This window comes from Neophocaena asiaeorientalis, unplaced genomic scaffold (genome assembly GCF_003031525.2).
Source record: "Neophocaena asiaeorientalis asiaeorientalis breed wild unplaced genomic scaffold, Neophocaena_asiaeorientalis_V1.1 scaffold114, whole genome shotgun sequence".
In the NCBI taxonomy this organism is placed as follows: Eukaryota; Metazoa; Chordata; class Mammalia; order Artiodactyla; family Phocoenidae; genus Neophocaena; species Neophocaena asiaeorientalis.
The window spans coordinates 7,739,980-7,766,614 of NW_020173116.1; the positions used below are offsets into that span (position 1 = coordinate 7,739,980).

The following is a 26,635-nucleotide window of genomic DNA, read 5'->3' on the forward strand; positions in this document are numbered from 1 at the left end:
CAGGTTACCCCTCAAATGTCCCCAAGTCCTGGCTGAAACCATCTTGGGCCAATCAGCCCTGCAGCCTGTCCTGAGGGAGCCCCATGCTTACTTGCCACTTCTCTCCTGCTGGGCAGAAAGCCAATCTGGACACCCTGAAATCCATGAAGAATCCAAGGGACCCGGCCCTGCTCCCCCAGTGGGAGAAACTGCTGAGGGAGCTGATGGAGGACTGCAAGTAGGGGCGGTGGGCACCTCACCCAGGGCAGGGGCTGAGCCAGATCAGGCTCACACAGGGTCTGGGGGGCAGACAGGACCCTACAGAACAGCCCTCACCACCACCCTTCCGCACCCCTGCCTCCACAGGAAATATGAGATCTGCGCAGATCTCTCCCCAAACCACAGAGCTGCCTCTCTCCCATTCAGGGACCGTCAAAATGGCCCTGACCTCCCCATCCATCACTGTTCCCCCCACACCCATGCCTGGGGCTCCTCCCAAACCAGCCTCCCCATTGTCCAGACAAGCCCTGCACAGTCCCAGCCCGTACCTTTTCCCCTGCCGCTCCTTCTATCCACAAGGCCCTCTTTGGGGTTCTGCCTGTTCTGGAAGAGCCATTGTAAGGCTCCCTCCTGGCCCGGCAGCCCACATGGATCCTCCCCCCTCCCGCCCGGGGTTTGGTTGGCCCCTGTCTCACAGCTCACACCTCTGTCCACGAGGAGGTCCTGAGCACGGGCCTGGCCCACTGCAGGGGCTGGGAGGATAGGAAGGGGAAGGATGAGGACCTAGGGGCCGGAACCACAGTGAGTGGGCTTCCTAAGGAGGGTGGGCAGGGCTCCCCGGGTCAGGCCAGCAGGCGCGGGGCAGGATCTTGGGTCTAGGAAGAGCACTGAGGCCGGGCGGGATGGTGAGCAAGGGACATGGAGACTCAGCCCCCGCCCTCCCGGTCCTGGCCACAGGTACCCACTGCCCTGCATGGCTGATCAGCCCAAAGCAACCAACCTGGACAGGAAGAGGTGGCAGCTCCGCGGCCTCCTCCTGCAGGAGCTGGCCCGGAAGGCCAAGGAAGCCCAGCCCAGGGACATGGTGGCCACCGTGGAGGGCTGGCTGTACCGCCTCAATGCCGTGCTCCCCGAGGTGGGTGCTGGACACTCCGGCCGGGAGCGGGCCGTGGAGCCGGCCATGTGGGCCTGACGCTCTCCCGCCCAGCAGCCCCAGACAAACCTCCCGGACGTGATGATCTGGCTGATGTCCCGGGAGCAGCGAGTGGCCTATGCGCAGGTGCCCGCCCACACCATCCTGTTCTCCCCGACCGGGGACCGGCACTCCGGCAGGTTCTGTGGGAAGACGCAGACCCTCTTCCTGCAGGTGGGGAGGCCAGGGGTCCTCAGGGGAGGAGAGGGCCAAGGACGTCCCAAGGGAGAAGCCCTGACCCACCCCGGGCAGCCCCCATGAGCCTCCCAAGGGCATGCCCACTTCCTCTCTGTCAGGCCCTTTACCAGGTGAAATGGGGTTTAAACAGTTCTCCAGAGGAAGGTGGGGGCCTGGAGTCCATGCCACCATAAATATTCCTCAAATTTGTCCCCTCCGTCATCCTGATGCGTCACTTGGTCCTGTCCCTGTCCCGTGTCCCCTGGACCACGATTGGCTGCTATCTACATATTTAATACCTATAAGGTTTGGGTGCCAGCCCCTCATATCAGACACAATCCATAAATAAGGCTGACTGACCACGAGTCCCCTGCCCTGAAGACAGCCCTGTGCTTCCAGCCCTCCCCCTGGGAGGCAGGTGGGGGACACTGCCTCCGTCTCGGAGACGTCCCTGGCTCCCCACTGCCCTTTCCGCCATGGTGGAAGGGCCCACCTGAGTCCTTCTCATCCTGCAAGAATCACTGAGACTTGAATCCTGGCTCTACCACTCACCGGCTTGTGTGAGCCGGAGCCAGCTCCTGACCGTGTCTGGCTTCAGCCTGCTTCTCTGTGAAATGGGCCTGGCGGTGATAATGCCCGCCTTGTGGTGGTGTGTGAGGATCAGAGCCCTTAGCACGTTGCCTGGCGCATAGCAAGCATTGTTGTCAATGGCACCATCAGCACCAGTCCTCCCTGGAGCATTCCCAGGTTCCCCAGCGGCACCCGTACCAGCCTCTGTTATGGCCATCACCCAGCTCAGCGTGAGGCCCCTGCTCCCAGGGCTCAGGGTGAAGGGGCAGGTGTGTGTGCCCCTCCCTCACCCGCACCCCTGCCCCTGGGGGCCTGCACCCCCGTGGTTGCTGACCTACCTCCGGCTCAGTACCCAGAGGGTGAAGGAAAGAAGGACACGCTCCCAGCCCAGCTCCGGGTCTGCATGTGGCTCGGCAACGTGACCGACAGCAAGGATCTGCAGCTGCTCTGCCAGGGCGAAGTGGTCGTGTCCGCGGAGACGGTGAGCGGGGCCCCGGGTGGGGCCGGCGGGAGGGTGACCCGGCAACAGCCCAGCTCTGAAGGTGGAGATGAACATCACTGGCAGAATCTGAGAACCGTGAAAGGGGCTCGAGAGAGGCGGCAGAAACTAAAGAGGTCCCCTGTTGACAAGCCATAGGCTGCGGTGACAGGAGGGCAGCTGAATGGTCCCCTGGGGCTGGTCACTCTCACCCAGACGGAGGTTTATAGGGAGTTTCTCCCAATTCGTTCGGGGTGTGTGAGGTGAACCAGGCTCTGACTGCTTGCAGGGGGTCTCGTCCATCATCAGCGTGACAGCCCGGGACCCCTGCCGACCCCAGCTGGGTCCTGCAGGCCAGCCTGGTGGTCCCGGGGAGGGGGAGGCCTGGGACAGTCAGAGGGGCCGGAAATGAGGCATGTTCCCTTAGAACCGTAAACCCAGGAGGTGTGTGAGCAGCCGGCCAGAGGCCGCTCTGTAATCAGAGGAGGGGAGGACATGGCTCAGGAGAAGGTCCTGAGAACAGAAGAGAAATAAGTTTTGAGTTTCGGGCTTTTTAACTTACTTTGTCAAAACATTTTCATGGTTCCTAAGTTGCATGCTGTGGATAGATCGTAGAACTTGGAGGTGCTGAGACAGAGAGGGATTTAGGATGAGTGCGTGCCCAGAAGGGGAATGTGGAAGAAAGGTCCAGAGGCAGCAAAGACAGGGCAGTGGTGGAGCAGGACCAGGTTCCCCAGGGTCAGCAGTGACACGGGGTGGACAGGTCGCACCCCAGGCACCACCAGGCTCTAACGCAGGCATCCACCCCACTCCACTCCTCGAGAGCCGAGCCGCCTGGGGTAGAGGTGACCTTTGAGCCTCAGTCTCCTCACCTGTGAAATGGGGGTGTGCGGCTGAAAGGGGTTGTCAGTTCACGTAATGCCCTTGGCATGGGCCCAGCCACAGTGAGCACTTGACGAGTGGCAGCTGCCTGTGCCAATTGACAGCGGGGGCGGTGCCGTCCCATTACAAGCGACAACGCAGCTCCTGCCCCCGGGCAGGTGCCACATGGCCCTCTGCCTGACTACCACATTTCTGGGAGGTGCTTACAGCCCAGAGTGGGTGGCCTAGGGCCGGTGCTGGGTATGCTGGGGGTGGCAGCAGGCACTGATGGACTCCCCTCCCCCAGTACGAGAATCAGGCCAAGTATAAGGACCAGTGGGGACAGCAGTGGCTGCAGCACTGTCCCAGCTTCTCGGACGTCATGGGGCACAGTGCCCTCCCCAAGGAAGATTTCAAGGAGCCCCATGGATGGCACTGGCAGGGGTCATGGACAGTTGAACCTCAGCGGAGGTAAGGCTGGGATGTGGGACCCGGAGCCTGTGTGCCCCTGGACAGGCAGCAGTGGAGCTGACACTTCCTTTTACCCAGGAGGGCCAGTAGGCAGCAGCCCAGAGAGGCGGGCACACAGCCACTGCAGCCTGGTCCTGGGGGCTGGGGTGCATAGGACAGGGGGACCTGCCCGCCACCCTACCCTGCATGCCAGGCCCCGCTGCCCAGCCTTTCCCAGAGCAGGTGGGGCTGCTAGGTACGGCAGCGCTCAGCCAACAGAGGAGGACCCCAGGGGCCTGTAAGCTCAGGGAGATATGCTGGGAACTCGGGGTCTCACTGCCTCCAGGCTCCTCCTGGACACAGACATCAACAAGAGCCAGGTGCTGGAGGAGGTGTATGAGAACCAGCGCCGGGACACCACGGGGGCCTGGGTGCCTGCCGCCATCCCCAACACAGACGTGGTGAGCAGGGGGCGCGGGGGGGCAAGTGATTCAACCAGGGGGGCACCTTGGAAGCCAGGGTGTCTGAGTGGAAAGAGCACTGGATCAGGCGTTACCAACTGAGTCCTGCTCCCTGGTGTGACCTTGGGTGAGCGCTGATGGGGTTTGTATCCCAAGGTGGTGGGGAGAGGTCCCCTAAATGGGACTGGAAGAACAACAGAGTGGGCACCTTTCCTTCCCCCTTTCGAAGGTGGCGCTTTTACCCAGAATTCAAAGTTCAGTAAGGAACTGAACTTTAGATTTTGTTTCTTTTTTTCTGGCTGCACCGCGCGGCACGCAGGATCTTAGTTCCCCGACCGGGGATCGAACCTGGGCCTCCAGCCGCGGAAGCGCGGAGCCCTAACCACTGGACCACAGGGGAATTCCCGAATTTTGTTTCATTTTTAACGAACTTAAATTTAAGGAGCCCCAGGAGGCTGGAGGCCACGATGGCTGCAGTAGGCGAGCAACACGCCCCTTGGCCCGCCCTCTCTGTGCACCCACAGAACGGAGAACCTGTGGAGGCCCGGGAGAATGTGAAGTGCCCCCAAGGCTGGCACGCGAAGAAGAACTGGGCTGTGGAGTTGAACCACGCAGTGGACAGTGAAGGTCAGTCCTCTGGGCAGCGGCTAAGGGTGGCAGGGCCTGGAACTGAAAGTAGCCAGGCTGTCAGGTGGGGCAGGCCTGCGTTCCTGGGGGTCTCAGTCTCCGGAGAGCAGGGCCTCCACCCTTGCCGCAGACGTGGGCCCCAGCTTTGAGACAGGGCAGGTGCTAAGCGCCTCCCGAGCACGTGAACTGGGGTCGCGTCCAGAGCCTGGTTCACCCCAGGTGGCTCCAGGGAAGGGGCGGTGGGCTGGGAGTCGGAAGACCCGGGCTCAAGATGCAGCCTCTGCTACTTACGGGCTGTGTGACCCTGTGTGGGTCCCAGGACGCCTGTGAGCCTCACCTTCCTTCTCTGTAAGATGGGCAGTTGAGCCCAGGCCACCGGGTGACGCAGTGTGACCATACCTTCCTTTGTGGCCGGAGAGACCTGGACGTGAGGGACAGCACTGCCCCCTCGGCCTGCCCTTCCGGGGCTTATCTCTCAGGCCTGTCCAAGCCCCCGAGCCTGTGGGCCCCTCCCTGGGCACCCACGGGCTGTGTCCTGGTCCCTCAGGCTGGGAGTACGGAGTGGGCATCCCGCCCTCGGGGCTGCCCCAGGTCTGGAACTCGGTGGAGAAGACCTACTACTCCTGCCGCCGCCGGCGCTGGGCGCGCGTGCGCTACCGGGACCACGGGAGGCTGAGCCACGAACAGGAGACCCTGTCCTTCCTGCAGCTGGTGAGGGGCCGCCTGGTCAGGGACCTGGCGGGACCATGGATGGGACCCACCCTTGGCCAGGTGAGAGGGTGACTCTGCTCTCCTCGCAGCACCACCCCAGCCTGGCTGAGGACGAGGAAGGCTGGGAGTACGGTGTCTTCGGCTCCAAGTTCCACCTGAACCCTCAGCCCCAGAGCCAGTTCCGCCGCCGCCGCTGGCACCGCAGGCTGGCCCCCAACAAGGTCAAGGGCATTGCACCCATATTCCTCCTGGAGGGATCCTTGGTAAAGCCCCAGTGGGCTAGGTGTCTCTTCCCTGCAACCCCACCTCCGGAGCCAGGGCCCCCTGGTGCGCCAGGCAGACGGAGACGCCCCGTGTGGCCAGATGCACTGACCACTGCAGGTGGGGGGAACTGGGCCCCGGAGCCACATCCTCAGGCTTTGGATGGGGAGAAGGGTGACCTGGGCCTGGGCTGGGGGAGGCAGGAAAGGCACCTATGAGCCTCAGGGAGTCTGTCCTGGGCACAGAGTCTAGATATGAAACAGCAAGCTAAGAGGGAAGCGGACATGGTGTCGTCGACACGGAGACTGGACAGAATCAGGAGCTCCTGGAGGGCTCCCCCAGAGATCACCCAGCCACCCAACCTGCCCTTCATCTACTGCATCTTCAACAGTGAGCATTCAATTGAGAGTCGGCTTGGGTGGCCCCGGAGACACCCAGCACCTGAGGGCAGGGAGCAGGGGGCATGGGGTGGGGATCCTGGGGGCGGGTGGCAGACACAGCTCCTCTCTTACCCAGAGCCCCACTACTACCAGCTCTTCTGCTACATCTACCAGGCCCGGAACCTGATGTCCAACCACATCCAGACATTCCAGGGTAGGCGTGGGCACCTCTTCTCCCCCAGCCCCTCCATGTGGCCACCCAGCAGTATAAAGGATGTGGCGAGGAGGGGGTGACACACATGCAGACCCCTGCCCCCAGCAGCTCATTTCCCTCATGGTTTGGGGAAAAGACACAAGAACGAGGAATACAAGGCAGGACCGCTCTTGCGGTGTGTCCCCAACACTGTGGAATCAAGACAGGGAGGCTTCATCCCACTGGAGGCCACTTAGCTGAGCCTTGAAGAGGAAGGAGGAGTTTGCTGGGCCTTGACAAGGAAGAGCGGGGATGAGGCACAAAGGCGAGAGAGAGGATGGCACGCTTGGGAACCACGTGTCCCTTGTGCTGCACAGAAGATGAGGGGTGGGGAGGAGGGGTGGCAATCTCTAGCCCTGTGTGGAGGCCCCATGGGAGGTTTCAGGTGAGTCACGTGCTCCTGCCCTGGGCTGGCAGTGGCCCTGTTTGTTGGGAGCCAGACTGTTGGACAAGGGTCTGAGCCGGGGCAGTGGATGTCTGCTGGGAGCTGTGTCCACTGGGCATCAGCACCCTCGTCGAGAGGGCCGTGTGACGTTCCTTGATGCCAAGGCCACTTGCTGATGCTGTGCAAGGGCAGCCACGTGTAGCCTGGTCCCCAGAACCCTCCAGAGGAGCCACCGGGCCCTCTGCATCTGTGACGGCTAGGCCCCAACCATGATGGTATAAGGGGCCTCTAGCTATAAGCCCATGTGCTCTGTGGCTTACTCTGAGGTGGCCTTCTGGGGAGCTGGAGTGGCTGTGGCTGTCTGGCCTGAGCCTCCCCGGGTACCCGGTCTGGTGGCGGCAGCAGCCAGAAGAGGGGAGAGCGTCACTCGGCAGCTCAAAGGCACGGCTCTCCTTCCACCCACAGCGCCCTTCATTCGGTTGGTCTTCTTGAACCACAGCCAGTGTACGCAAACCCTGAAGAGCTCTGCAGCCCCTACGTGGGCCCAGACGCTCATCTTCCAGCACCTCCTCCTGTACGAGAACCCCCAGGACACCAAAGAGAGCCCACCATTCGTGGTGTTGGAACTGTGGCAGCGGGACCCCCAGGTAAGGTGGGCTGGGCTGGGCAGAGCTCTGAGAAGTTTTTAATGTATTTTTTTGGCCGTGCCATGCGGCATGCCGGATCTTAGTTCCCAGACCAGGGATTGAACCTGTGCCCACTGCAGTGGAAGCGCGGAGTCCTAACCACTGGACCGCCAGGGAATTCCGTGAGGAGCTTTTGTTTTATTTTATTTTTTTGCGGTACGCGGGCCTCTCACCGCTGTGGCCTCTCCCGTAGCGGAGCACAGGCTCCGGACGCGCAGGCTCAGCGGCCATGGCTCACGGGCCCAGCCGCTCCGCGGCACGTGGGATCTTCCTGGACTGGGGCACGAACCCGCGTCCCCTGCATCGGCAGGCGGACTCTCGACCACTGCGCCACCAGGGGAGCCCAGGAGCTTTTATTTTGGAGGAGAATATTCGGAAAGTGCTCCAGCGGGACCTGATTCGCAGAGCACATCGCATTGATCCTAGAGTTGTCAGAATCCCAGGAGGAGCCAGACCCCTGCCAGCCTGGCCTCCATGTTTTGTGAACTTCCCCTTCCCTCCAGGGCAATGAGAGCTTGTGGGGACGGAGCATGTGGTCACCGGTGGTCTGGCTGGATGTCCAAAAACGGATCCTGCCCCCCATGAGGTGGCACCCCCTTGTAAAAGGGTTGGAGGAGGAAGAGGGCGAGATCTTGGCGTCCTGTGAGCTGATCCTTGAGACTGAGGTGCTGGGAGAGAGGGACCGGCTGGGAGTGTGGTGCCAGCGCCCTCACCCTGCCCCACTCCCCTGCCACATGTCCCCACAGCCAGCGGCCCCCAACCGCAGCCCCTCAGCAAAGTCCTGGGGCCCGGGAACCAGAACACTGGGCTGGGAGGTGCCGGCCTGCCCAACCTCTCCCTAACTCCCCTGCCAGCTTCTGCCCATAGGGCTCCGGGGCCGCCGCAGTTGAGCCTCTTAGGGTCCTGCTTGTGTGTGTGGTGGGGGGTGGGGGACAGTAGGACCAGCCCAACAGGGCCTCAGGTTCCCTGCTCTCCAACCTCATCCCTTCAGAGTCTCAGACAGCAGCTGCCAATCTTAAGTGTTCCCTGGAAGAGTGGGATCTACATCCTCCCCAAGAGCATCCAGCCCACGCTAAGGAAAATGGCTATTGAGGTGATGAAACGTGGAGCAGGGTGGGTGGGCAGGAGGCAAGCCACCCCCAGAGCAGTCGAGCACCACGGTGCGCTCTCTGCTGACCCTCTTGGGCCTTCTGCCTACCTGCTCCAAAGCTTGGACCCCGAGAAGATACCATGTGAGAGATGGAGGGAGACAGGAGAGATATGAAGTTCTGATAGAACATTTAAAAGTATTTTAATGCAAACCTCTGCAGTGGGTCGTAGACAAAGGGCTTTAGCATCCATTACCTACCGGATGTAAGCCTCATGAGGCCCTTGTGCAAAAAGTAGGGACGACCTTCCAGAGACGGAAATTCAGGCTCTGAGAAACAACACATCCACGCACAGTGACACAGGGGCTCAGTGGCAGCGCCAGAGTTTAGGCCCGGCCCTGCCTGACTCCAAATGCCAGGATGTTTCTCACCTCTTCTGAAAGTAGTATGGAGGCGCCCAGGTCAGAACCTACGTGCCCTGCGGCAAAGAGCGGAAGATGGTCAGGTCCTCCCGGCACTGGAGCCAAGATCAGACCACCCGGCTGGTTTCCACTCTGGCCCTGAGGCGGCCCAATGAGTAGGGCGTGGACAGCTCCTGGGGCACCCAGTGTTTGTCCGTTGAGAGTGATATCCCAGGGTGCTGACTCGCTGACTGGCCGTGGAGTTCTGTGGGATCCAAGTCAGCCACGAGCTGGACGGCACCGAGGTGCCCAAGAACCCCGGGGCACTCCAGCTGCTGCGGGCCTGGGAGGCAGCCGGCAGCGGGAAGTCACCCCTGAGAGAGATGATTAGAGGCCAGATGGGCAGCAGGGGAGGAAGGGCAATACCTAATGGGCACCTCCCTCGTGGAGGAACGACGGCAGCGTCCAGGCCTGGAGGACTCGTCCCTCACAGGACAGGACTGGGTGAGCCTTCAGACTCTGCCTTCACCCAGCCTCGTGCCCTGGCCCTGCAGGCCCCCTGGGGCCCCACTGCTCCCAGGCCAGGACCCCATCAGAGGGGCCACCTGCCCCTTCCCCCACCCTCCCTCTCTGTCCCGGCAGATGCTGGTCTGGGGCCTTCGGAACATGAAGCAGGTGCGTTCGCCCCGGCTCCTGGTGGAATGCTGGGAAGAGTCCGTGCAGACAGAGCCCATCAGGGACTTCCAGACCAATCCCAACTTCACCCAGTCAACCCTCTTCCTCACGCTGGTGAGAAGGCCTTGGGCCAGGGCTGGGGCAGCCCCGGCTCGTGGGAAGCCTCACGCCCTGGCCTCTCCTTGGGGCTGCAGTACATGCCTACGGATGAGGCCTTCGCGCTGCCCCTGGTGCTGAAGGTGGTGGACAACCAGGACTTCGGCCAGGAGACCGTGGTGGGTCAGGCCAACGTTGACTCCCTACAGCCCTACTTCTGTGACCCCTGGGCTGAGGACTACATGCCCCCACGGCCTCCAAGTACGGCCCTTTCTCCTTGCCCCTCCCCAGACCTCACCAACAAGCTGGCACTGGGAGTGGCCAAGGCCCTGGCTGTCCTGCCGGGTTGGTGGCCCTCCCCCCCCACTTCTCCCTTCTCCTGAGACTCATGACTGCGCTTTCTCCACGCAGTGCTGTCTGTGAAGAAGTACCAGGAGGTGAGTAAAGGGCTGGAGGCCCTGTGCCATTTAGAGGAAACAGCCCTTGTGCCTGAGGAGGGTACAGATTAAACAGAGTTCCGATATCCACGCCCCCAGCGTGAGGCCTACTTGTTCACGAGAACTCGAAAGCAGTGATCTCAACCTGGACTGCACATTAGAAATGCCCGAGAGTTTTAAAAACCCTGAGGGACTTCCCTGGCGGTCCAGTAGTTAGGACTCCGCGCTTCCACTGCAGGGGGGATGGGTTCGATCCCTGGCCGGGGAGCTAAGACCCCACGTGCTGCACAGCCTGCCCGCCCCCCAAATGGTTTCTGACCAGTTGCTGGGGGTAGGAACCAGAAGCAGCAATTATTTTATTCAAGCCCAAACCACCTACGCCCCACCCCCGCCCCAGGTGATTCCAGTGTTTCCAAAGTTCAGAACTGCTGCTCTAGAGCAGCACCTGTCAGCCTCGAATGCACAGGAATCCTTTGGCATCCGGAGCAAAGGCAGATTCAGCTTCAGGAGGCCTAGGGTGGGGCCTGAGGCTCTGAACTTCTGAGCCTTTCCAGAGTTAAGTGTGGAGCTGTGGGCAATGAGAACCGAGAACTAACCTGACCCTCCTTCTCGGCCCCAGTCCTATGTCTGAGGATCCCTGAATTAAAAAGCCTCTGTGAAGGGCAAGGGAGCCAGGGCAGAAAGCCGTGGCCTCGAACCCCTTCTGAGCTCGGAAGTCAGAGGTGGTGGGCGGACCGGGCGGCCAGGCCTTGCCTAGCTCACCGCAATCATTTTTCAGCTCCTAGGTTACCTTTATGAAAAGTTCTGGCTCAAGTCCAGCAACGCTGAGGTGATGTAGGCTCAGCCCCGGGGAATAAGGAACAAGTCCAGGCAGCTCAGGGAGGTGGGGCAGCATGACTCTGGGCAGAGGAAGGCCACTGTGCCTTCTCCCCGAGGGCCAAAATGCCCCTCCTCCTCACTGCCAGGATGAACACGACCAGGAAGTGGACTGGTGGAGCAAGCTGTTCTGGGCCACAGGAGATGCTCCCCGGTCCCTAAAGTACAAGTACAAAGAGTATCACACCCTGAAGGTTTGCAGGCCCCTACGAGGGGAGACTGATGAAGGATGGAGAAAATCTGTGGGGAGAGGCCAACAAACCCAGCCCCAAGTCCTTGGGGAACCACCAAGTCAGGGGGTGGCTTCTTTTTCACAAGACTCCTGGCCACGCCGCCACAGGCCACACCCTTTCAGGAACCAGGGCTGCCCACCAGCAGCAGCTCTGCTGACCCCAGGGCAGATGCTCTGGGGCGAGACCTGGGTGGCCCCTCAACCCCCTGATCCTAGGAATGGTCCCCTCAAGCCCTGGCCAGCTCCCCTCGCCAGCCGGGTCCCACACGCCCTCCCACAGGTATACGACTGTGAGCTGGAGGCCGTGCCGGCCTTCCAGGGCCTGCAGGACTTCTGCCAGACCTTCAGACTCTACCAAGAATGGCCCAAGCTGGACAGCCCTGTGGTAGGGGAGTTCAAGGTGCGTGTCCCAGCCCTGCCTCGCTGCACCTGTCACCTCGTGCCCCTTCTGTCCAGGGAAGACTCCGACAGGAGCGCTGGTTCTGTACGCTCGGCATGAGGATGGGGCCTGGAGGGCTTGACAGTCTTGGGAGTGGGGGGCAGAGACTGACCTCTGCAGGGACTCAGGGTGGCCTCCCCCAACGCAGGAAGGGCGAGGGCTTCTCAGTCCCAGCTCGGGCCTGTGCTGCTCTCGGAGGCCCTAGAGCCTTCGAAAACAAGTGCGGACCCCAAGGGATGGGTGGGAACGAGACCTCCCTTCAGCGGAAAACACCACCGTGGTCCCCGTAGAGCATCTCTGCAGCACGTGCCCCTACCCGTCCTCACGGGTTTCGTCCCTGCCACCCTCAACACAGACCAGGGGTACCTCCTGGAGGGCTCTACAGAGCCAGGCCAGAGGCCAATGCCTTCCCTCCCCAACACACACACAGGGCCAATTCCGTGTCTACCCCTTTCCTGAGAATCCAGACACCCCCAAGCCCCCTCGCCAGTTCCTGCCTTGGCCTAAGAAAGAGGACTTCCCTCAGCAGTGCTTGGTGCGGGTGTACGTGGTGCGAGCAGCCAACCTGCAGCCCCAAGACGCCAACGGCCTGGTAACGAGCAGCCCTGAACTGCAGCGCTCGTCTTCCCCAGCCCCCCAGCCCGGGCACCCCCCTCACCTCACCCTACTCCCCAGCATCCCGGAGCTCCCTCAGGCTGACACCCAGACTGCCAACTTCCCACAGGCCCCACCTGGTACAACGGGCTCCTTTCTGCCCCACTCCCGCCCTCCCTGACCAACCTGGGCTGACTCTGCATTTTCCGTCCTTCTCTCACGTCTATCTGAACCCCAGTGTGACCCTTATGTGATCCTGAAACTGGGAGAGACAAAGCTTGGCAACCGGGACAAGTACCAGCCCAACACTCTGGACCCCATCTTTGGCGTGTGAGATGCCCCAACGCACCCGACCCCACAACCCCGCTCCCTGTGCCGGGAGCAGTTGTAGAAGGCAGAGAACTCTCACGTTCCTTTCTAGCCTCCACGTTCCTAGCACAGTGTCCAACAGATGGAAGATGCATTGATGGGCAGCCCAGCTCTCCCCTCCCCCCTCAACCACTTTGCCTGGGAAGGGAGCTCAGAGTCCCACACCCCAGGCCTGTCGAAAGTTACTCCCAGCCACGACTGAGGGATGGCTATTGGCGGACGAGCCATCCCGGGCTCTGCTCTCCAAATTCACCAGGGCCAAACCGGGGGTAGAGCACGGGCACGTGTGGTTGGGATGCTGGAGAGGGAGCTGTGTAGATAACATGGTCCTCGGTCTCTGTGTCTCCAACACCCTCACCCAAGGATGTTTGAAATGAGCTGCACCATCCCCCTGGAGAAGGACCTAGAGATCCAGCTGTATGACTTTGACCTATTTTCACCCGATGATAAGATTGGAACCACAGTCATTGACCTTGAAAACCGACTCCTGTCTGGCTTTGGAGCTCGTTGTGGGCTCTCCAAATCCTACTGCCAGTAAGCGTGGACCTGAACCAGGGCAAGGGAGCACGGGGTGGGGGGTGGTGGTGGAAGAGTAAGCCCTCGGCTCCCCTCAAAGACGCCTGCATCCCAGGCTGGGGAACCAGGGCCCGTACCTGTCTGCACCCCTGCTCCCAGCACTGGTCAGCCTGCAGCTCGAAGCAGAGGCTTCTCCAGGACTCAGACCTCCCCACCTTTTCCCCACAGGTCAGGGCCCTTTAGGTGGCGGGATCAGATGCCCCCAAGCCTGCTCTTGGAACACCATGCCAGGCAGAAAGGACTGCCTCCGCCTCTGTTCAGCCCTGAGGATGACTCTGTGTTTTACAATGGGAAAAAATTCAGACTGCAAAGCTTTGGTGAGAAGCACAGCACACCGCCAGAAAGCACAGAGCTGGGCCTCTGTGACAAGTGGGGCTACAGGATGGAGGAGCTGCCAGAGGGCACGCCACCTCCCCTTCTCGCCTGTAACGGATAACCAAGTCCACTGCCCAGGCTGAGGGTGGAGAAGGGGCCTACGTGGGAGACGGGAAGGCTAATGACCTCGTCAACCCCTCCTTCCATCCCCCTCCAATCTAGAGCTGAAGCCCCCTACTGCTCGCTTTTTGGGATCTAAGAAAGAACGCCTTGCGCTGTACCTCCTGCACACCCAAGGACTGGTACCTGAGCACGTGGAGACCCGCACGCTGTACAGCGACAGCCAGCCGGGCATCGACCAGGTATGAGACTGGAGGGGCTGGATCAGGAGGTGGGGAAGCCCACCCATCCAGGACAAGAGGGGAAGGAGAGGCCGGGCACCCACAGATGTACGTGAAAAGAAGACAAGCACATTCTGTACATGTTAATAAGCAAGAAGTCGCAGTGGTGTCTCTTAGAATGGAGAAGTTCAGAGCTGGAAAAGTCACCAACAAGAAACCGAGGCCCCGTGTCAGCTGTGGAAGTGTTTCGGGGCCTTCCCCGCCGGTGCCAGCACTGCCTTAGTCTCTCCTGAGGGAGGGTAAGGAGGCAGCACCTGGGGTCAGAGTGCAGGCATCACAGCCCCGGCTTGGCTGTTAAGTGCAGGCTGTGTTTTCTCCACGGCAAGGAACCCCAAACAGGAGGAATAAAAATCCCCACAGGCACCCTAATTATCCCCTACCGTCCAGCCACCAGAATGGCTCACCTCATTCTCCGAATCTCTCAAGCTGATAGCACATTCTAGATACAAAGTTCTCTACTGAGCACTTTTTAAAACCATCCTCATTAAACCTGTTTTCTCATTAAATGGGGCCAATTTCAAAAGAATAAACCTAGGTCACATGGTTTAAAGGAATCTATCTTCCACTGTTGGTAGTTCTACCCTCTTAACTCTTTTGTCTCCCCTTTTCTTACCAGGTTCAACCCTTCTTTCCTAGACCCCTGTGCTTTGTGGATAGCTTGACATCCTTAGGATGTGGTTCCACAACATGACCTGGGGATCACCTAGTTTACTCTTACTCAGGGCCACTAAGGTGGCTAACAATTGCAGCCCCAATCCCATTCTGGAGTCCCATCCAGAGAGGCTGTCCAGCAGGACCTGTTAAATGGCATCAACCCTCCAGACCCCAGTTACACTTGACATCCGTGCGCCACAGCCGTCAGCCTCGTAGCCATCGTATGCTCCCAGCCAAAAAAAGAAACAAGTGGAAGCTGATGGGCGGTGTGCTGACTTCCGGTCTGAAGTCCATCCCACCTCCCAGATGCCTCGATACCCCACCACTCGGTGTTGGAAACACAGCCTCAGCAGATCTAGAAGCTGAGACAGGCCCCCGCCCCAGACCAGGATGCGGAGAACGGGGGCTGGCCAACCCCAGCCAGCTAATCCATCTCCACTCTAGGGAAAGGTGCAAATGTGGGTGGACATCTTCCCCAAGAAGCTTGGGCCTCCTGGCCCCCCATTCAACATTAGGCCCAGAAAGCCTAGAAGGTGAGTGACACCCATCTCCTGAGCAACTGCACCACTCAGTGTGGCCTTCCCAGCGTGCGGAGCACCAGTGGGCTCCAACACCGAGTCACGGTGATTCTTTTCCTCTGTTGGGAATCTGGGGAGCCTCCTTTCCCTGTGGTCCCCCAAACACAGCATGACTTGGGTGGGCACGGAGGGCAGCCTCCCAGGCCTCTCTTCCCTCACCGAGGTTGCAGCTGGGGAGCTATTCCTCAGCAAAGCCTCAGAGAACAGTGGCTACAGGTATGAGCTGCGCTGCATTATCTGGAAAACTGCCCACATGCACCTGAAGGAAAACAGTTTAAGTACCGAGAGGATGAGCGACATCTATGTCAAAGGGTAAGGGAGAGGAGCGGGGCTCCGTCAGAGTGCCCTCAGACTTGCCCAGTTCTCTCTCCATTTCCACCCATGCCTGGTGTCTACTGGGCAGCCCTCCTCCCAGGGCTCCAGTTAGGGGTGGGGACAATCCAAGTGAACCCCAGGTGAGTGGACTTTGGCCCCAGGTGGTTATTCGGGCTGGAGAAGGACATGCAGAAGACAGATGTCCACTACCGCTCCCTGACGGGGGAGGGCATCTTCAATTGGCGGTTCATCTTCACCTTGGACTACCTGGCAGCAGAGCAAGCGTGCGTCTTGAGTCAGAAGGTAACAGGCCCAGGAGCGGGATGCACTCCTCCCCCTCCCCTCAGAGCCTGCGAGCTGCACCAAGACACTTGGAATGTGGCCTTGGGTGGGACCCCTCCCCGCTCCCCCCTCCCCCTCCCCGACTTTCTCCTCCTTCTCAATGAGCTAAGTGGCCAAAGGAACTCTCAGAGGAGACAGGCCGGAAATACGCTCTCCTGCCATCCTCCAGGACTACATATGGAGCCTGGACCCCACGGTGATGAAGTTCCCAGCCCGGCTCATCATCCAGATCTGGGACAATAACATCATCTCCGCGGATGACTTCCTAGGTGAGATCCTGGCACAGGGCCCGTGACCACAGGACAGGGAGCTCCTTTTTGCTGACGGCATTTCTCTGGGCTCAGGGGTCCTGGAGCTGGATTTGTCTGACATGCCCCTCCCGGCCCGGCGCGCCAAGCTATGCTCCATCAGGATGATGGATGCTGACCCCAAGTGGCCTCACTTCCTCCGGTACAAGCACTGCTCCCTCTTTAAGATGAAGACTGTAAGCGGCTGGTGGCCTTGCCAGGTCCTCGATGGCGGCAAATGGCGCTTGTCGGTAGGAGCTGGGGAAGGTGCCTATTGCCTAGGAACAGGGCTGACTACTGTGCCGCGTAACTTGGCTCTGACAGACCCTGGGGGCCTGAGTTAAATCCCTTTCCCTTTCTGGACCCTGGGAAGAGGCCTTTAAAACTATCCTTGCTCCTGCCGTCCGAGCTCAGCTCCCACCACCCATGGTGTTTCTAGGGTAAAGTGAAGATGACCCTGGAGATTTTGACAGAGAAGGAAGCCTTAATCAAGGCAGCAGGAAGAGGCCAGTCGGAACCCAACCAATACCCTACACTCCATCCTCCCCTGTAAGGGTCCTGCAGGGCAAAGGCACCAAGCCTCTTCCTCGTTCACAAAGCTGAGCTGCTGGGCCTAGCAGTCTGTATGGGGTGGTGACCAGGGAAGGAGGCTGACAAGTAAAGAGGGATAATTACCCCCCCCCACCTCCCCACTCTGGCTCAATCGGGGAGAACAGCTGGGAAGGGGGGAGGGCAGAAGCAGAAGTTGCTTTTTTAAAATCAAGGACCTCTGCTCCGGATTGCTTGACCTGAAGTTTCCTTCTGCCCTCCATTCTCTGCCATCTCTGCTCCTGGACAGACGCACCCATACCTTGCTCATGTGGTTTCGGTCACCCGTTACAAGGTTCATCCATGTTTTCTGGAAACGCTACCGCTTCAAAATCATAGGCATCTCAATCATCCTGCTTATAGGGCTTCTGCTGTTCAACTTTATCTATTCAGCTCCGGTGAGTGGCAACCGTGGAGACAGGGGAAAAGGCACAGCTGCTCTCGGGATGACCCGAGAGAGAGCCCTCAGGTTGCTACTTCAGGCTAACTCTTACCTATTCTCTCTAGAACTATTTGGCCATGAGCTGGGTCAAGCCTGAACTTCGGCTGAATGCTCCCATTCAAATATATGCCAAAATCATCAATTCACTAAACACCAGCAACGCCAACACTTCCAACCTCGCCACTCCCATCAGAACCTGAGATCTACAACAGGCCATAAGCTGAAACTCCTCCAGGGACACATAAATCACCTGTGAGCTATCTTCCCAGAACTTCCAGCCCCGCCAGACTAATTCCCCCCGTGTCTGCCAGGCTTCTCTCCTGCCCATCCACAGCCCTACCCTTGGGCTTCCTACCAGTTCCTTGTTTCCGGGGTCTAGGGATATTCTGACCATTCTGTTCAGACCACTTCCAACAAGAAGGGCAGAGTTGTAATTTTCCACTGAAATAAACAACTTTTGTAACGGAGCCACCCTGTAATTTGTGGGGAGGGGGGTTCACAACACCATGAAAGGCTGAAAACGCCAGGCTCTCAGACAAGACTCACAAGGATGGGGAATGATGTCACCCTTACGCACCTCCTCGAGTCTCCAGGGACTCTTCCACTCTGAGAGGCCCTGACGTCACAGGAAAACAGAAGGCAAGGAAGGGCACCTGTGAGGAAAGGTGGCTCACGTGGGGTAAGCAGCCGGCCGAGGCCACCACTCTCACCCCTCACGTGAGCAGGTGGCCCCCTCCTCTGGGACACAGCTGGGACTCCAGCGCCCAGAACGACCTCTGGCCCCACTCATGACGGGAAGCATGTTTCTAGAACAAGAGGGGAGAGCCAGGGCAGAACCTACCACGCTAGTCAGGTTGTTTCCTTGCACCACACACTGCTCTAAGGCTGGCCCGGGTGGGGGGACTGCATTTCACGTCTTCCCCGCCCTCCTCACAGAGCCTCAAGGACCTCATGAGCTAGAATCACACAAAAGCCACAAGTGTGACGATCTCCACGCTGAGCTGCCCCTCCTGCACCCCTGCCCGGGCCAGCTCACGAGCCCACCGGCGTCCTCCCACTACAGGGGTCTAGCCAATCTCCCCCGGAACTCAAAAACACAGAACAGCCATTTGCTTTCTCAGTTCCACCTGGTCCGAGAGCCAAGCCCAGGGCCCCGGCTGACCCTCTGTCACTCTGGAGCCGCTCTGCCATGGGGGGGAGGTCAGGAGGGTCCCACTGTCATCCCACCTGCACGAGAGCACTACCGCCTGTGGGAAGGATACAAGAAAGCTGAAGACAACAGAAACCCACAGCCAGGCAAGGTAACCCTCCTTTCCTTCAGGGCTGAGCAGAGGGCTTTCCCAACCCAGAAGGCAGGGCAAGGGTGGATGGCTTACGGCTCAGCCAAACCCACCTGTAAAAGGAAGGCCACTCAGAAGTTCATGTTTGGTTTCCATCAGCCATGTTAAGACTTTCCCTCAGGCTACAGAAGCACAGGGCTAGGAGAGCTCGGAGTCCAAGCCCTCCAGGGAGCCTCCAGCCTGTTAGCAATGGAATCACAGGGCAGACAGGTGAGCAGCGCGTGACCCCTCATCAGGTAAGGCAGTGGAATCAGGGCTGACCCACAGAGGACACTCAGGCTCGGCCGCTCAAATGACAATGAACTCTTCCAGGCACAGATGCCGGGGGTCTACTGCTTCCGGATTTACAACCACCATTCCTTATCCATTAAGAAAGAGAAGCCAGGTTTCCTCTTTGGGGAGTATCCAAGCTCAGGCTATAAGAACAAAGTTTCCTTACATTTTGAACACTCTAAGTAGGATTCCAAAAATTATGATGAACACAAGACATGCAGCTAAGCAGGCTCCAGAGAGTCCAGAAACATCTCCCCGTGGTCAGATCATGTGACAGGTGTTGCTTTCGGTGTCAAAACGTGGAGCAGTCAGTTTCACAGTTAATCCCACTGCATCCGTGACGTCTCCCAAGCTTCTCTTGACCTGCACACCAGCCTTCAGCCAAACCTGGCCGAGGGCCTAAAGGGACCTAATTGGGAGGTCATGAACACACCAACAGAACCAAGATCCACCCGCAAGAACAAAGCCTAGAGCAGTGACCCCAGCAGAATGCCCCCTCCCTACAGCCACCTAATGAGGGTCAGTGAAACTCAAGTTTGTCGTGCAGCCCCAGGCCCCAAGAGAGAGGCAGCCAGATGTCTTTTCCAGCTCAGGTTGCATCTGCAGAGGACAATGAATGGAGGGGAGGAAGGCAAGGCAGGGAAGAAGTTTCCATCCAGATTTCCAAGGAAAGCTCCTCAGGTGGAGAAAGGCTTAGACAAAAAGCAAAAACCAGTGGACAGATGGCTGGAAGGTATGAGGAGTTATCAGTTTTCTAGTCTTTGCAGATTTAAGAATGAAGTACGAGGGTCCGCTGAGCCCAACAACAAGGCATCCTGGGCTATGACACTCTTTCCGGTGGTTTTGGCATCATGACAGCCTATGTTCTCTCCATCCCTCTTCGCTCCCAACTGGCAGGACTGCGGGGAAAGGCACATCACAGCAGCGTTGCCCGGGGGGGTGGGCTTCCTGATCCAGAGTTAGATGTCCTCATGGGTGACCATGGGAACGCAGCATCCCTGCACTCAAAGCTCCAGTGACAGAACCGAGTCCTTGACCAGCTACTGGAGACGAGAGAAGACCCGCCTGGCTATGTGCTCAGGCCGGTGCCTGCTCCTCCCATACTCCTGGGTGACAGTCACAGAGGTCGTGATCGCAGGAGGGCTCAATAGAAGCGCTTTCGGCTCTGGTCCTGCCATTTGTTGTAGAGTATGAGCCCAATGACAATGGCAAATACGGAAAACACCAAAGAGAAAAAGACGATGAGAAAGAGGGCCAGGCCACTCAGGGGCGGCAGCGGGGCTGTCACTAAGAAAGCAAGAGAGAAGCAAGTCAGAATGAGGGAGCCCGCCCGGTGGGAAGGACCAACCAACAAGCTATCGAGTCCCCATTTCTGGGAGCTAGAGCTCAGACTCTCCCTTTCCGGATGCCGCAATTTAAAACCTAAACAGTCCACAGTCTGCTCATCTGTAACACGGAGACAAGTGAGAAAGCAGGGGCAAGTGCTCCAAGTGCTTCGGAGAAGAACCCCGAAAAGAGGCAGCCCCGCCCAGATGTACTGCATGTCACCCCAGACCCCCACAGCCCTCAACCTCCTCACTGGCCATGAGGCCTTTCCCCAGGATCCCCCGTACTCACTCTCGGGCAGTTTCATGTTGTCCACCGAGGGCAGGAACACATCTCGATGCAGCTTCTCCTCTTCTGGGGTTCTCTCCACCGTCAGCTCAAACAACTTCAGGGAAATGACGTCATGGTTGTCTAAAGAAAAAGAGAACAAGGATTACTCAAGCCACCCTGAAAAAAGTGTCTTGGTTCAAGCTTCTAATCCACAGCTAACAAACAGTGACCTGAAAAAAAATAACTGAAACTTGTTTCTCATCTAAAATTAAGGACAAAGAACAGGGAATATTCTACATTATCCTGTACTTATAGTTTTTATCAACAAGCATGCATTACCTATATAATTTTAAAATTTAGAGAGGGACTTCCCTGGTGGTCTAGTGGTAAAGAATCCGCCTTCCAATGCAGGGGACGTGAGTTCGATCCCTGGTCGGGGAACTACAAGCCCGCATGCCTCGGGGCAACTAAGCCCACGGCACCTCAAGTAGAGAGCTGGCGTGCTGCAAACTACAGAGCCCACGTGCTCTGGAGCTGCGGTGCCACAACTGCAGAGCTCACACGCCCTGGAGCCCACGCACAACTAGAGAGAAAACCCGCACGCCACAACTAGAGAGAGAGAAGCCCGCGTGCCAAAACAAAAGATCCTGCATGTTGCAATGAAGATCCTGCGAGCCACAACTAAGACCCAATGCGGCCATAAATAAATAAATAAATAAAATATATAAAAAAAGGAAAGTCAATGTTATAAAAATAAATAAATAAAAATAAAATAAAATTTAGAGACGATACAAGAACTAACCCCTAATCACACATAAAACCTTCTAGTGAAAGGAGACACAGTAGCCCCACAGCTTCCCTTTAACATGGACAACACACACAAGCAAGACAGGAGAGGGCCTCACAGCAGCTGTTTAACGGGCCATGAGCAGGGCACAGCTATTGGCCTGCAACACACTTCCCTTCTGGACTGTGCCTAATTCTTTGCAGTTAACTGTTACCCTGAATCTCACTATTAATTACCAGAGAAGGATGAAGAAGTTAGGGACTCAATTTTTTCTCTCCTTTTTTAAAGTAACATTATAAATTCAGACAGTCAACCATACTTCACGTGTCTCAGTACACTGAAGTTGTATCTCTTACTGAAGCTCAACCCAACCCAACTTTATCCAGTGGGAGCCTACTGAAGTTGGCTCCCAAGTCCTTTTACACGAACCCAGAAGTTTTTGATATCTTCCTTGCTTTTCTAGGAAGTTTTCAGCCTGTATTTCCTACCTTAGACCCGGCATCAGCCATTTCCCCAAGAAGCTCCTGTTCCCGTTAGGATTGGTATTCGTATTAAGAGACCACAAATATGGGTGCTAGGGGTGCTCACTGCTACTAGGTTGGTTTTTGCAGACTGGATTTCTTGCCATCTCTATTTCTTGCCATCTCTATGGCATTTATAGCTGCTTGGACTCTTAGAATCTTTAGCAGACCCCCAGGTAAAAAAACTGGATTTACCTTCAATTAGAAAAAATGTTTTCTCTGCCAGGACTGAGATTAAACCATGGGACAGGATAAAGAACCACAGTGATGCTCCTCACAATGTAGGGGCATCAAAGGCTGGGACAGCTGTGATGTGTCCTTTCTCAGCAGTTTCCAATAGTCCACAGCAAAACAAGTTAAGATGTTAACAAGAAAGACCTTAATAGAAAGACGCAATTTGTATTTAGGGGTATCCTACAGGCGGAGAACATGGATGTACTAACCTAGGCATTATTGCCAAGAACTTAGAACAAAGGACTCCTTAGGATAAACAAAAAATTATTCTTTGGCCATTTCCAACAGTTGGGAACAACTTCCCACTGACAAGTACAACAGGAGGTTAACTGAGCAGGTCCCAGAAGCCTGCAAGCTCACAGGAAACTTGTGGACAGGGATACCTCTTTCAACTTGAGTCATATAACAAGATTCCATAGCAAAGATCTCCAGCCTGTGCCTCCCCTTACCTGTGCCAAGGTAAGATGTCCCACAGCTCTGGCCTACCTGCACAGTATTTAGAACTGGCTGCCAAAATTAATCTCTTATAAGTGACAGGAAGCAGATCAATGGTTGCCTGGAGGCAAGGTAAGGGAGGAATGCTGCAAAGGGGCACAAGAGAACTTTTCCCTGATGGAAACATTCTGTATCTTGACTGGGATGGTGGTTATATATATGTAAATATTTGTCAAATCTCTTCACACTATATACTTCTGTTATGTGGAAAGCATATCTCAATAAGGTTGATTTTTTTAAAACAATTAGTTGCCAGGATTTACAAAATCAGATTTCATTAAAAAAATCCAGATTTCCAGCTTCTCTTGAAAAACTAGAAGACACGGCCTCATTGAGCCCACATTTTCTATTGGCAACAATGGCTGAAACTGAGTGCACGCTGCCCATTTCAGATGGGTATTTGCCTTTCTTTCTTGCCAGAAGAAAGTTCTACTTCATCCTAGCTTCACTCATAATACATTATATCAAAAGAACCAAAAGTTTAATTCTTTTCCTCTTCTGAAAAGACGTTATGATTGATGCTAAAGCCAAGGCAGAGAATAAGCACATAAAAGAAGCTTCTAATGGGAAACATGTAGGAAGAAAATCCAGAGGAGACAGAACAGTAGAAAAGCCCGGTACTGCTAACGCCACACAAGTCAAGGAAGGCAGGGGTTTCAGAGTAATTGGTCAAACAAGCTGAAGAGAGGACCAACAGCAAGCACACAGAACAGCGAAGAAACAGAAGGAGCTTTTACAAAAATACTTGTGCTAATAGCATGGCAGAGACACAGGCCTGAGTGCGGCATTCACCATGGCGGTAAGTTTACAGAGGCGGATGTCTTAGAAACGCAAGCATCTGCACACACAACAGATTCAAAAGTCTGAGCACAAAGGAGAGTCTGGGGGTCGGAAGAGGGAGGGCAGAATCGAGGAAAAGCTTTGTTAAGAGAAAGGGAACTAAGCACATTAGGTGAAAGGACAGGAACCTGGCTATAAAAGGAGGCACAAGAAATAGGAAAGCACAGAACTCAAAACACAGGCTGGAAGAGCTGGCTTGATGTAGAGGCAAACACTGCTTTCCATTAGCACCAAACATCTCCCGAAGACAACTGTGCTAGATAACCGCCGGCCTGGGCTTTTAAGGGATCTGGACACGAGAATGCAGGAAGATAAGCGCTCACAGGGCACTTGTTTGCCAGAGTTCTGCCTGGCTGGCTCTCCCCTCTGAGAAGCCTCACCCAGGCTGCCTATCAAGATGTGACCTCAGTTAGGGCAAGTGAGGAGCGCACATGGCAGTACCTGAGAGATCCCCAGTGATGGAGGAGGTGCCGAAGTAGTAGCCCCGGGGCAGACGGACACCGGGCACCTCTATGCAGTCCCTCCACTCATGCTTGCCATCGATGTCCATCATTATCTAGAATAAAAAGAAGAGATAGGGCTTCCCTGGTGGCGCAGTGGTTCAGAGTCCGCCTGCCGATGCAGGGGACACGGGTTCGTGCCCCGGTCCGGGAAGATCCCACATGCCACAGAGCGGCTAGGCCCGCAACAGTGAGAGGCCGGCGTACCGCAAAAAAATAAAAATAAAAAAGTGATAAATCAGGGCCAGGCCACAGAAGTGGGAGCGAGACAGCCCATATCGCCAACAGGTCCAGAACAGGGACTCACCGTCAAATGCCTCTTGACATAGCGAATCACAAGGAAGGTGTCATAATGGAGATTGCGGACAATGGCCGTACAGCCCCCCAGCTCTGTAGGCCGCCCGTCCCGCTCGTGATCATAGCTGAGGGAGCCATTGTTCACCATGGCTGAGATGTAGGGGAAAACCCGCTGGGAAAGCAGGGAAGGAAAAGCAGAGAACGGTGAGGAAGTACTCTTAGGAACACCTGTGCAAACAGCATCAGGAATTCTGCACATAAAGCTGAGGTCCTCACAGCAGACCAGACAACCACTCTGTGGCATCACTAGCAGCCCCACACTGAGATGGTCACTCGAGGGACATGGCCCAGAGGTGACTGACCTCTCTACCTGCCTTCAGCAATCCTCCTTGCACCCATTTGGGGTGGGTCTGGAATGGCCCCTCTGACACTCTGGAGTCTGACTGGAATCCTCCCAAAGATCGCCATTGGGCACTTATAGTCTACACAGACTGTTGTTTTCCTTCGTGTGTGTGTGTGTGTAATGGCCATGTAAACGTCTTGAAGAGAAAAAGCATTTATTATGCCTCTCTGCATGTGTCCACCTTAGCTCCATCCTTTCCCCCCAGGGCAAGTATTTTGCACACAGAGGTATTCTGAAAATACCTGTCCAATCAGGGAAATCTTTCCATTCAGGATAGCACCTTTCAAATTCTAAAATTCTATAAGCATATGATGTTAAGTGGGTCAGGACTCAGAAAGGGCAGTGCCAGAACCAGGCTGCAAGGTGGTGTTCTCCAGCCACAGATGACTATGCTTAGTCAAAAGACCACCCAGCCCATTTAGGCTTCACCACACATAACTTCTCCCACTAATACTCAGGGCAAGGTTCTCCCACTGAAAGTTTCCTCATATGCCACCCATTTTCCCACCTACTTCAGAGGTCCTCTCTCTCCAGTAGACTCGTAGGGCAAATTCTTCCCTAGAAATAATGAGCTAACCATTCCAGAACAAGCCCAGTGCTAAGGCAGTGCAGAGAGGCAGGCGGATAAAAGGACAGGAAACATGAGACATGCCACTTCTTTGGTGAGTCCCTCATTGTCCTAAACAATCAACATGCAAGGTGAAGATGCAGTCAAAATCGGAGACTGGTGACTCCTGAGACAATAGCCACACGGATTCTAAACAGTAGCAAATGTTGGATGGACACATAGGGAGTACGGGATGGCCATGGTGGGTCAAGAACTGAGTACCTGGACTCCAGGAGAATATCGTCTCTTCTGGGCCTGAGAGGGTCCAGCAGGTTATTATAAAAACAAGAGAGGGCACAGAAGACAGGAGACCAAGTCAGAAAGAGACAGCCATGGAAGAGCTATGACCCAGCTGTGGTGGATGAGCAAACCAATCTAAATCCCCGAACAGTTCAGGGTCCATGGAAGGCATTTCGCAAGTCCTCATACCCCTCAAAATTACAGGCAAAACTATATGCACAGGTGTTTGTACATTTTCTAAGGAGAGGGTCTGCTGCTATCATCAGATTCTCAAAGGGGTCCACTAGAAAGACCCCTCTAACCCACGCGGGGTCCTGAAACTCTCCGAAACTTTATAAAACACACAGCATCACACTCTCCAAGCAGGCCTCGCTTATGTCTCTGACAGTCCAAAAGTCAGGCCATGAGTTGGTCTGTACCCAGCCTACAGTATTTCTTTAGCAAGGGGAGAGACAGGAGTGATAAATAGGGCTAAATTCTTCCAAATTCAAGATGTCTTTTACTGCCCAGGATCTCAGGATATAGCTCTTTCCCAGAAGACAAAAATCCCATCATTTGAGAGGCTATCAAATTAACTCTAATCCAAAGGGATCATTTACCCTGTAATTGAGCCTTATGGACATATATTTCCAAACAGTTATTCTAACCGACAACATGTGGGCAAGAAAAAGCTCTGTGGGAACGTTGCAGCAGGACAGACTTAGAAAAATCACAAGGTTCAAGCATGTTTAGCTTTGCTCCAGAAAACTGCTACAGTTCTAAGCTACTAGCAATAACAGATACCCGTACAAGCTCAGCTCGGCCCTGCCCTACAGGAAGTGTGGGCAAAGGTGTAGAACCCAAAGCGTTCCTGCCCTCTAATCCTTAGTGAGCACCTGTTACGAGCCAGGCACAGTCCCAGATGCTGGGAGCTCAATGGCAAACAAGATAGGCAGACATCTGCTCTCATGGAGCTGACATTAGAGTGGAGGGGACAAACAATAAGTATATAAAATCATTTGAGACTGATAAATGCTATGATGAAAATAAAATAGGTAACACAATAGAGACTGATGAGGAAACATCTCTCCGAGGAGACAACATCTGAGCTGAGACCCAAGTTGTTAGAGAGAATCCACCAAAAAATCTGAGGGCAGAGGAAGCATGAGGTTAGCATATTCAAGGACCAGAAGATGACAGAGGTGTCTTCAACCCAGCCAGTGAAGAAGGGGGCTGGTGTGAGCTGAGGAGGGAGCTAGCTCACACCAGCCCCTCACAGGCCACAGCAAGGGTCTGGGGTGAGCCTCAGAGCAGCGGCTCTTCTCTTGTGCCACTGGCGGCATATGT

General features: G+C 56.2%; 2 protein-coding genes across 9 annotated transcripts in view; one reads left to right on the plus strand and one right to left on the minus strand.

The window, feature by feature from the left end:
• FER1L5 (fer-1 like family member 5) overlaps nucleotides 1-18,467 on the plus strand; it is a 52,596-nt gene extending 34,129 nt beyond the window's left edge. The window contains exons 21-53 of the mRNA XM_024744028.1: nucleotides 117-217; nucleotides 937-1,114; nucleotides 1,190-1,345; nucleotides 2,268-2,399; nucleotides 3,565-3,728; nucleotides 4,054-4,168; nucleotides 4,693-4,795; nucleotides 5,343-5,521; nucleotides 5,617-5,769; nucleotides 6,013-6,157; nucleotides 6,284-6,361; nucleotides 7,251-7,432; nucleotides 7,975-8,163; nucleotides 8,475-8,564; nucleotides 9,603-9,749; nucleotides 9,830-9,992; nucleotides 10,143-10,168; nucleotides 10,947-10,997; nucleotides 11,134-11,238; nucleotides 11,557-11,676; nucleotides 12,146-12,307; nucleotides 12,548-12,639; nucleotides 13,042-13,212; nucleotides 13,423-13,571; nucleotides 13,792-13,931; nucleotides 15,069-15,157; nucleotides 15,419-15,514; nucleotides 15,679-15,820; nucleotides 16,029-16,128; nucleotides 16,204-16,397; nucleotides 16,586-16,695; nucleotides 16,985-17,132; nucleotides 17,242-18,467. Of these exons, the coding sequence (XP_024599796.1) occupies nucleotides 117-217; nucleotides 937-1,114; nucleotides 1,190-1,345; nucleotides 2,268-2,399; nucleotides 3,565-3,728; nucleotides 4,054-4,168; nucleotides 4,693-4,795; nucleotides 5,343-5,521; nucleotides 5,617-5,769; nucleotides 6,013-6,157; nucleotides 6,284-6,361; nucleotides 7,251-7,432; nucleotides 7,975-8,163; nucleotides 8,475-8,564; nucleotides 9,603-9,749; nucleotides 9,830-9,992; nucleotides 10,143-10,168; nucleotides 10,947-10,997; nucleotides 11,134-11,238; nucleotides 11,557-11,676; nucleotides 12,146-12,307; nucleotides 12,548-12,639; nucleotides 13,042-13,212; nucleotides 13,423-13,571; nucleotides 13,792-13,931; nucleotides 15,069-15,157; nucleotides 15,419-15,514; nucleotides 15,679-15,820; nucleotides 16,029-16,128; nucleotides 16,204-16,397; nucleotides 16,586-16,695; nucleotides 16,985-17,132; nucleotides 17,242-17,376 (4,305 nt within the window). The 3' untranslated portion in view covers nucleotides 17,377-18,467. The remainder of the gene's footprint in view (nucleotides 1-116; nucleotides 218-936; nucleotides 1,115-1,189; nucleotides 1,346-2,267; nucleotides 2,400-3,564; nucleotides 3,729-4,053; nucleotides 4,169-4,692; nucleotides 4,796-5,342; nucleotides 5,522-5,616; nucleotides 5,770-6,012; nucleotides 6,158-6,283; nucleotides 6,362-7,250; nucleotides 7,433-7,974; nucleotides 8,164-8,474; nucleotides 8,565-9,602; nucleotides 9,750-9,829; nucleotides 9,993-10,142; nucleotides 10,169-10,946; nucleotides 10,998-11,133; nucleotides 11,239-11,556; nucleotides 11,677-12,145; nucleotides 12,308-12,547; nucleotides 12,640-13,041; nucleotides 13,213-13,422; nucleotides 13,572-13,791; nucleotides 13,932-15,068; nucleotides 15,158-15,418; nucleotides 15,515-15,678; nucleotides 15,821-16,028; nucleotides 16,129-16,203; nucleotides 16,398-16,585; nucleotides 16,696-16,984; nucleotides 17,133-17,241) is intronic.
• A 133-nt stretch (nucleotides 18,468-18,600) lies between these two features.
• The window catches only part of LMAN2L (lectin, mannose binding 2 like), a 39,821-nt gene continuing 31,786 nt past the window's right edge, over nucleotides 18,601-26,635 (minus strand). For 6 of the 8 annotated variants that reach the window (XM_024744034.1, XM_024744029.1, XM_024744031.1 and 3 more), the window contains 4 exons: nucleotides 24,070-24,231; nucleotides 23,704-23,818; nucleotides 20,407-20,526; nucleotides 18,601-20,076 (listed from right to left, as the gene is read on the minus strand). In XM_024744034.1, the coding sequence (XP_024599802.1) occupies nucleotides 19,934-20,076; nucleotides 20,407-20,526; nucleotides 23,704-23,818; nucleotides 24,070-24,231 (540 nt within the window). In that variant the 3' untranslated portion in view covers nucleotides 18,601-19,933. The remainder of the gene's footprint in view (nucleotides 20,077-20,406; nucleotides 20,527-23,703; nucleotides 23,819-24,069; nucleotides 24,232-26,635) is intronic. The other 2 variants (XM_024744030.1, XM_024744032.1) reach the window with 2 other exon arrangements.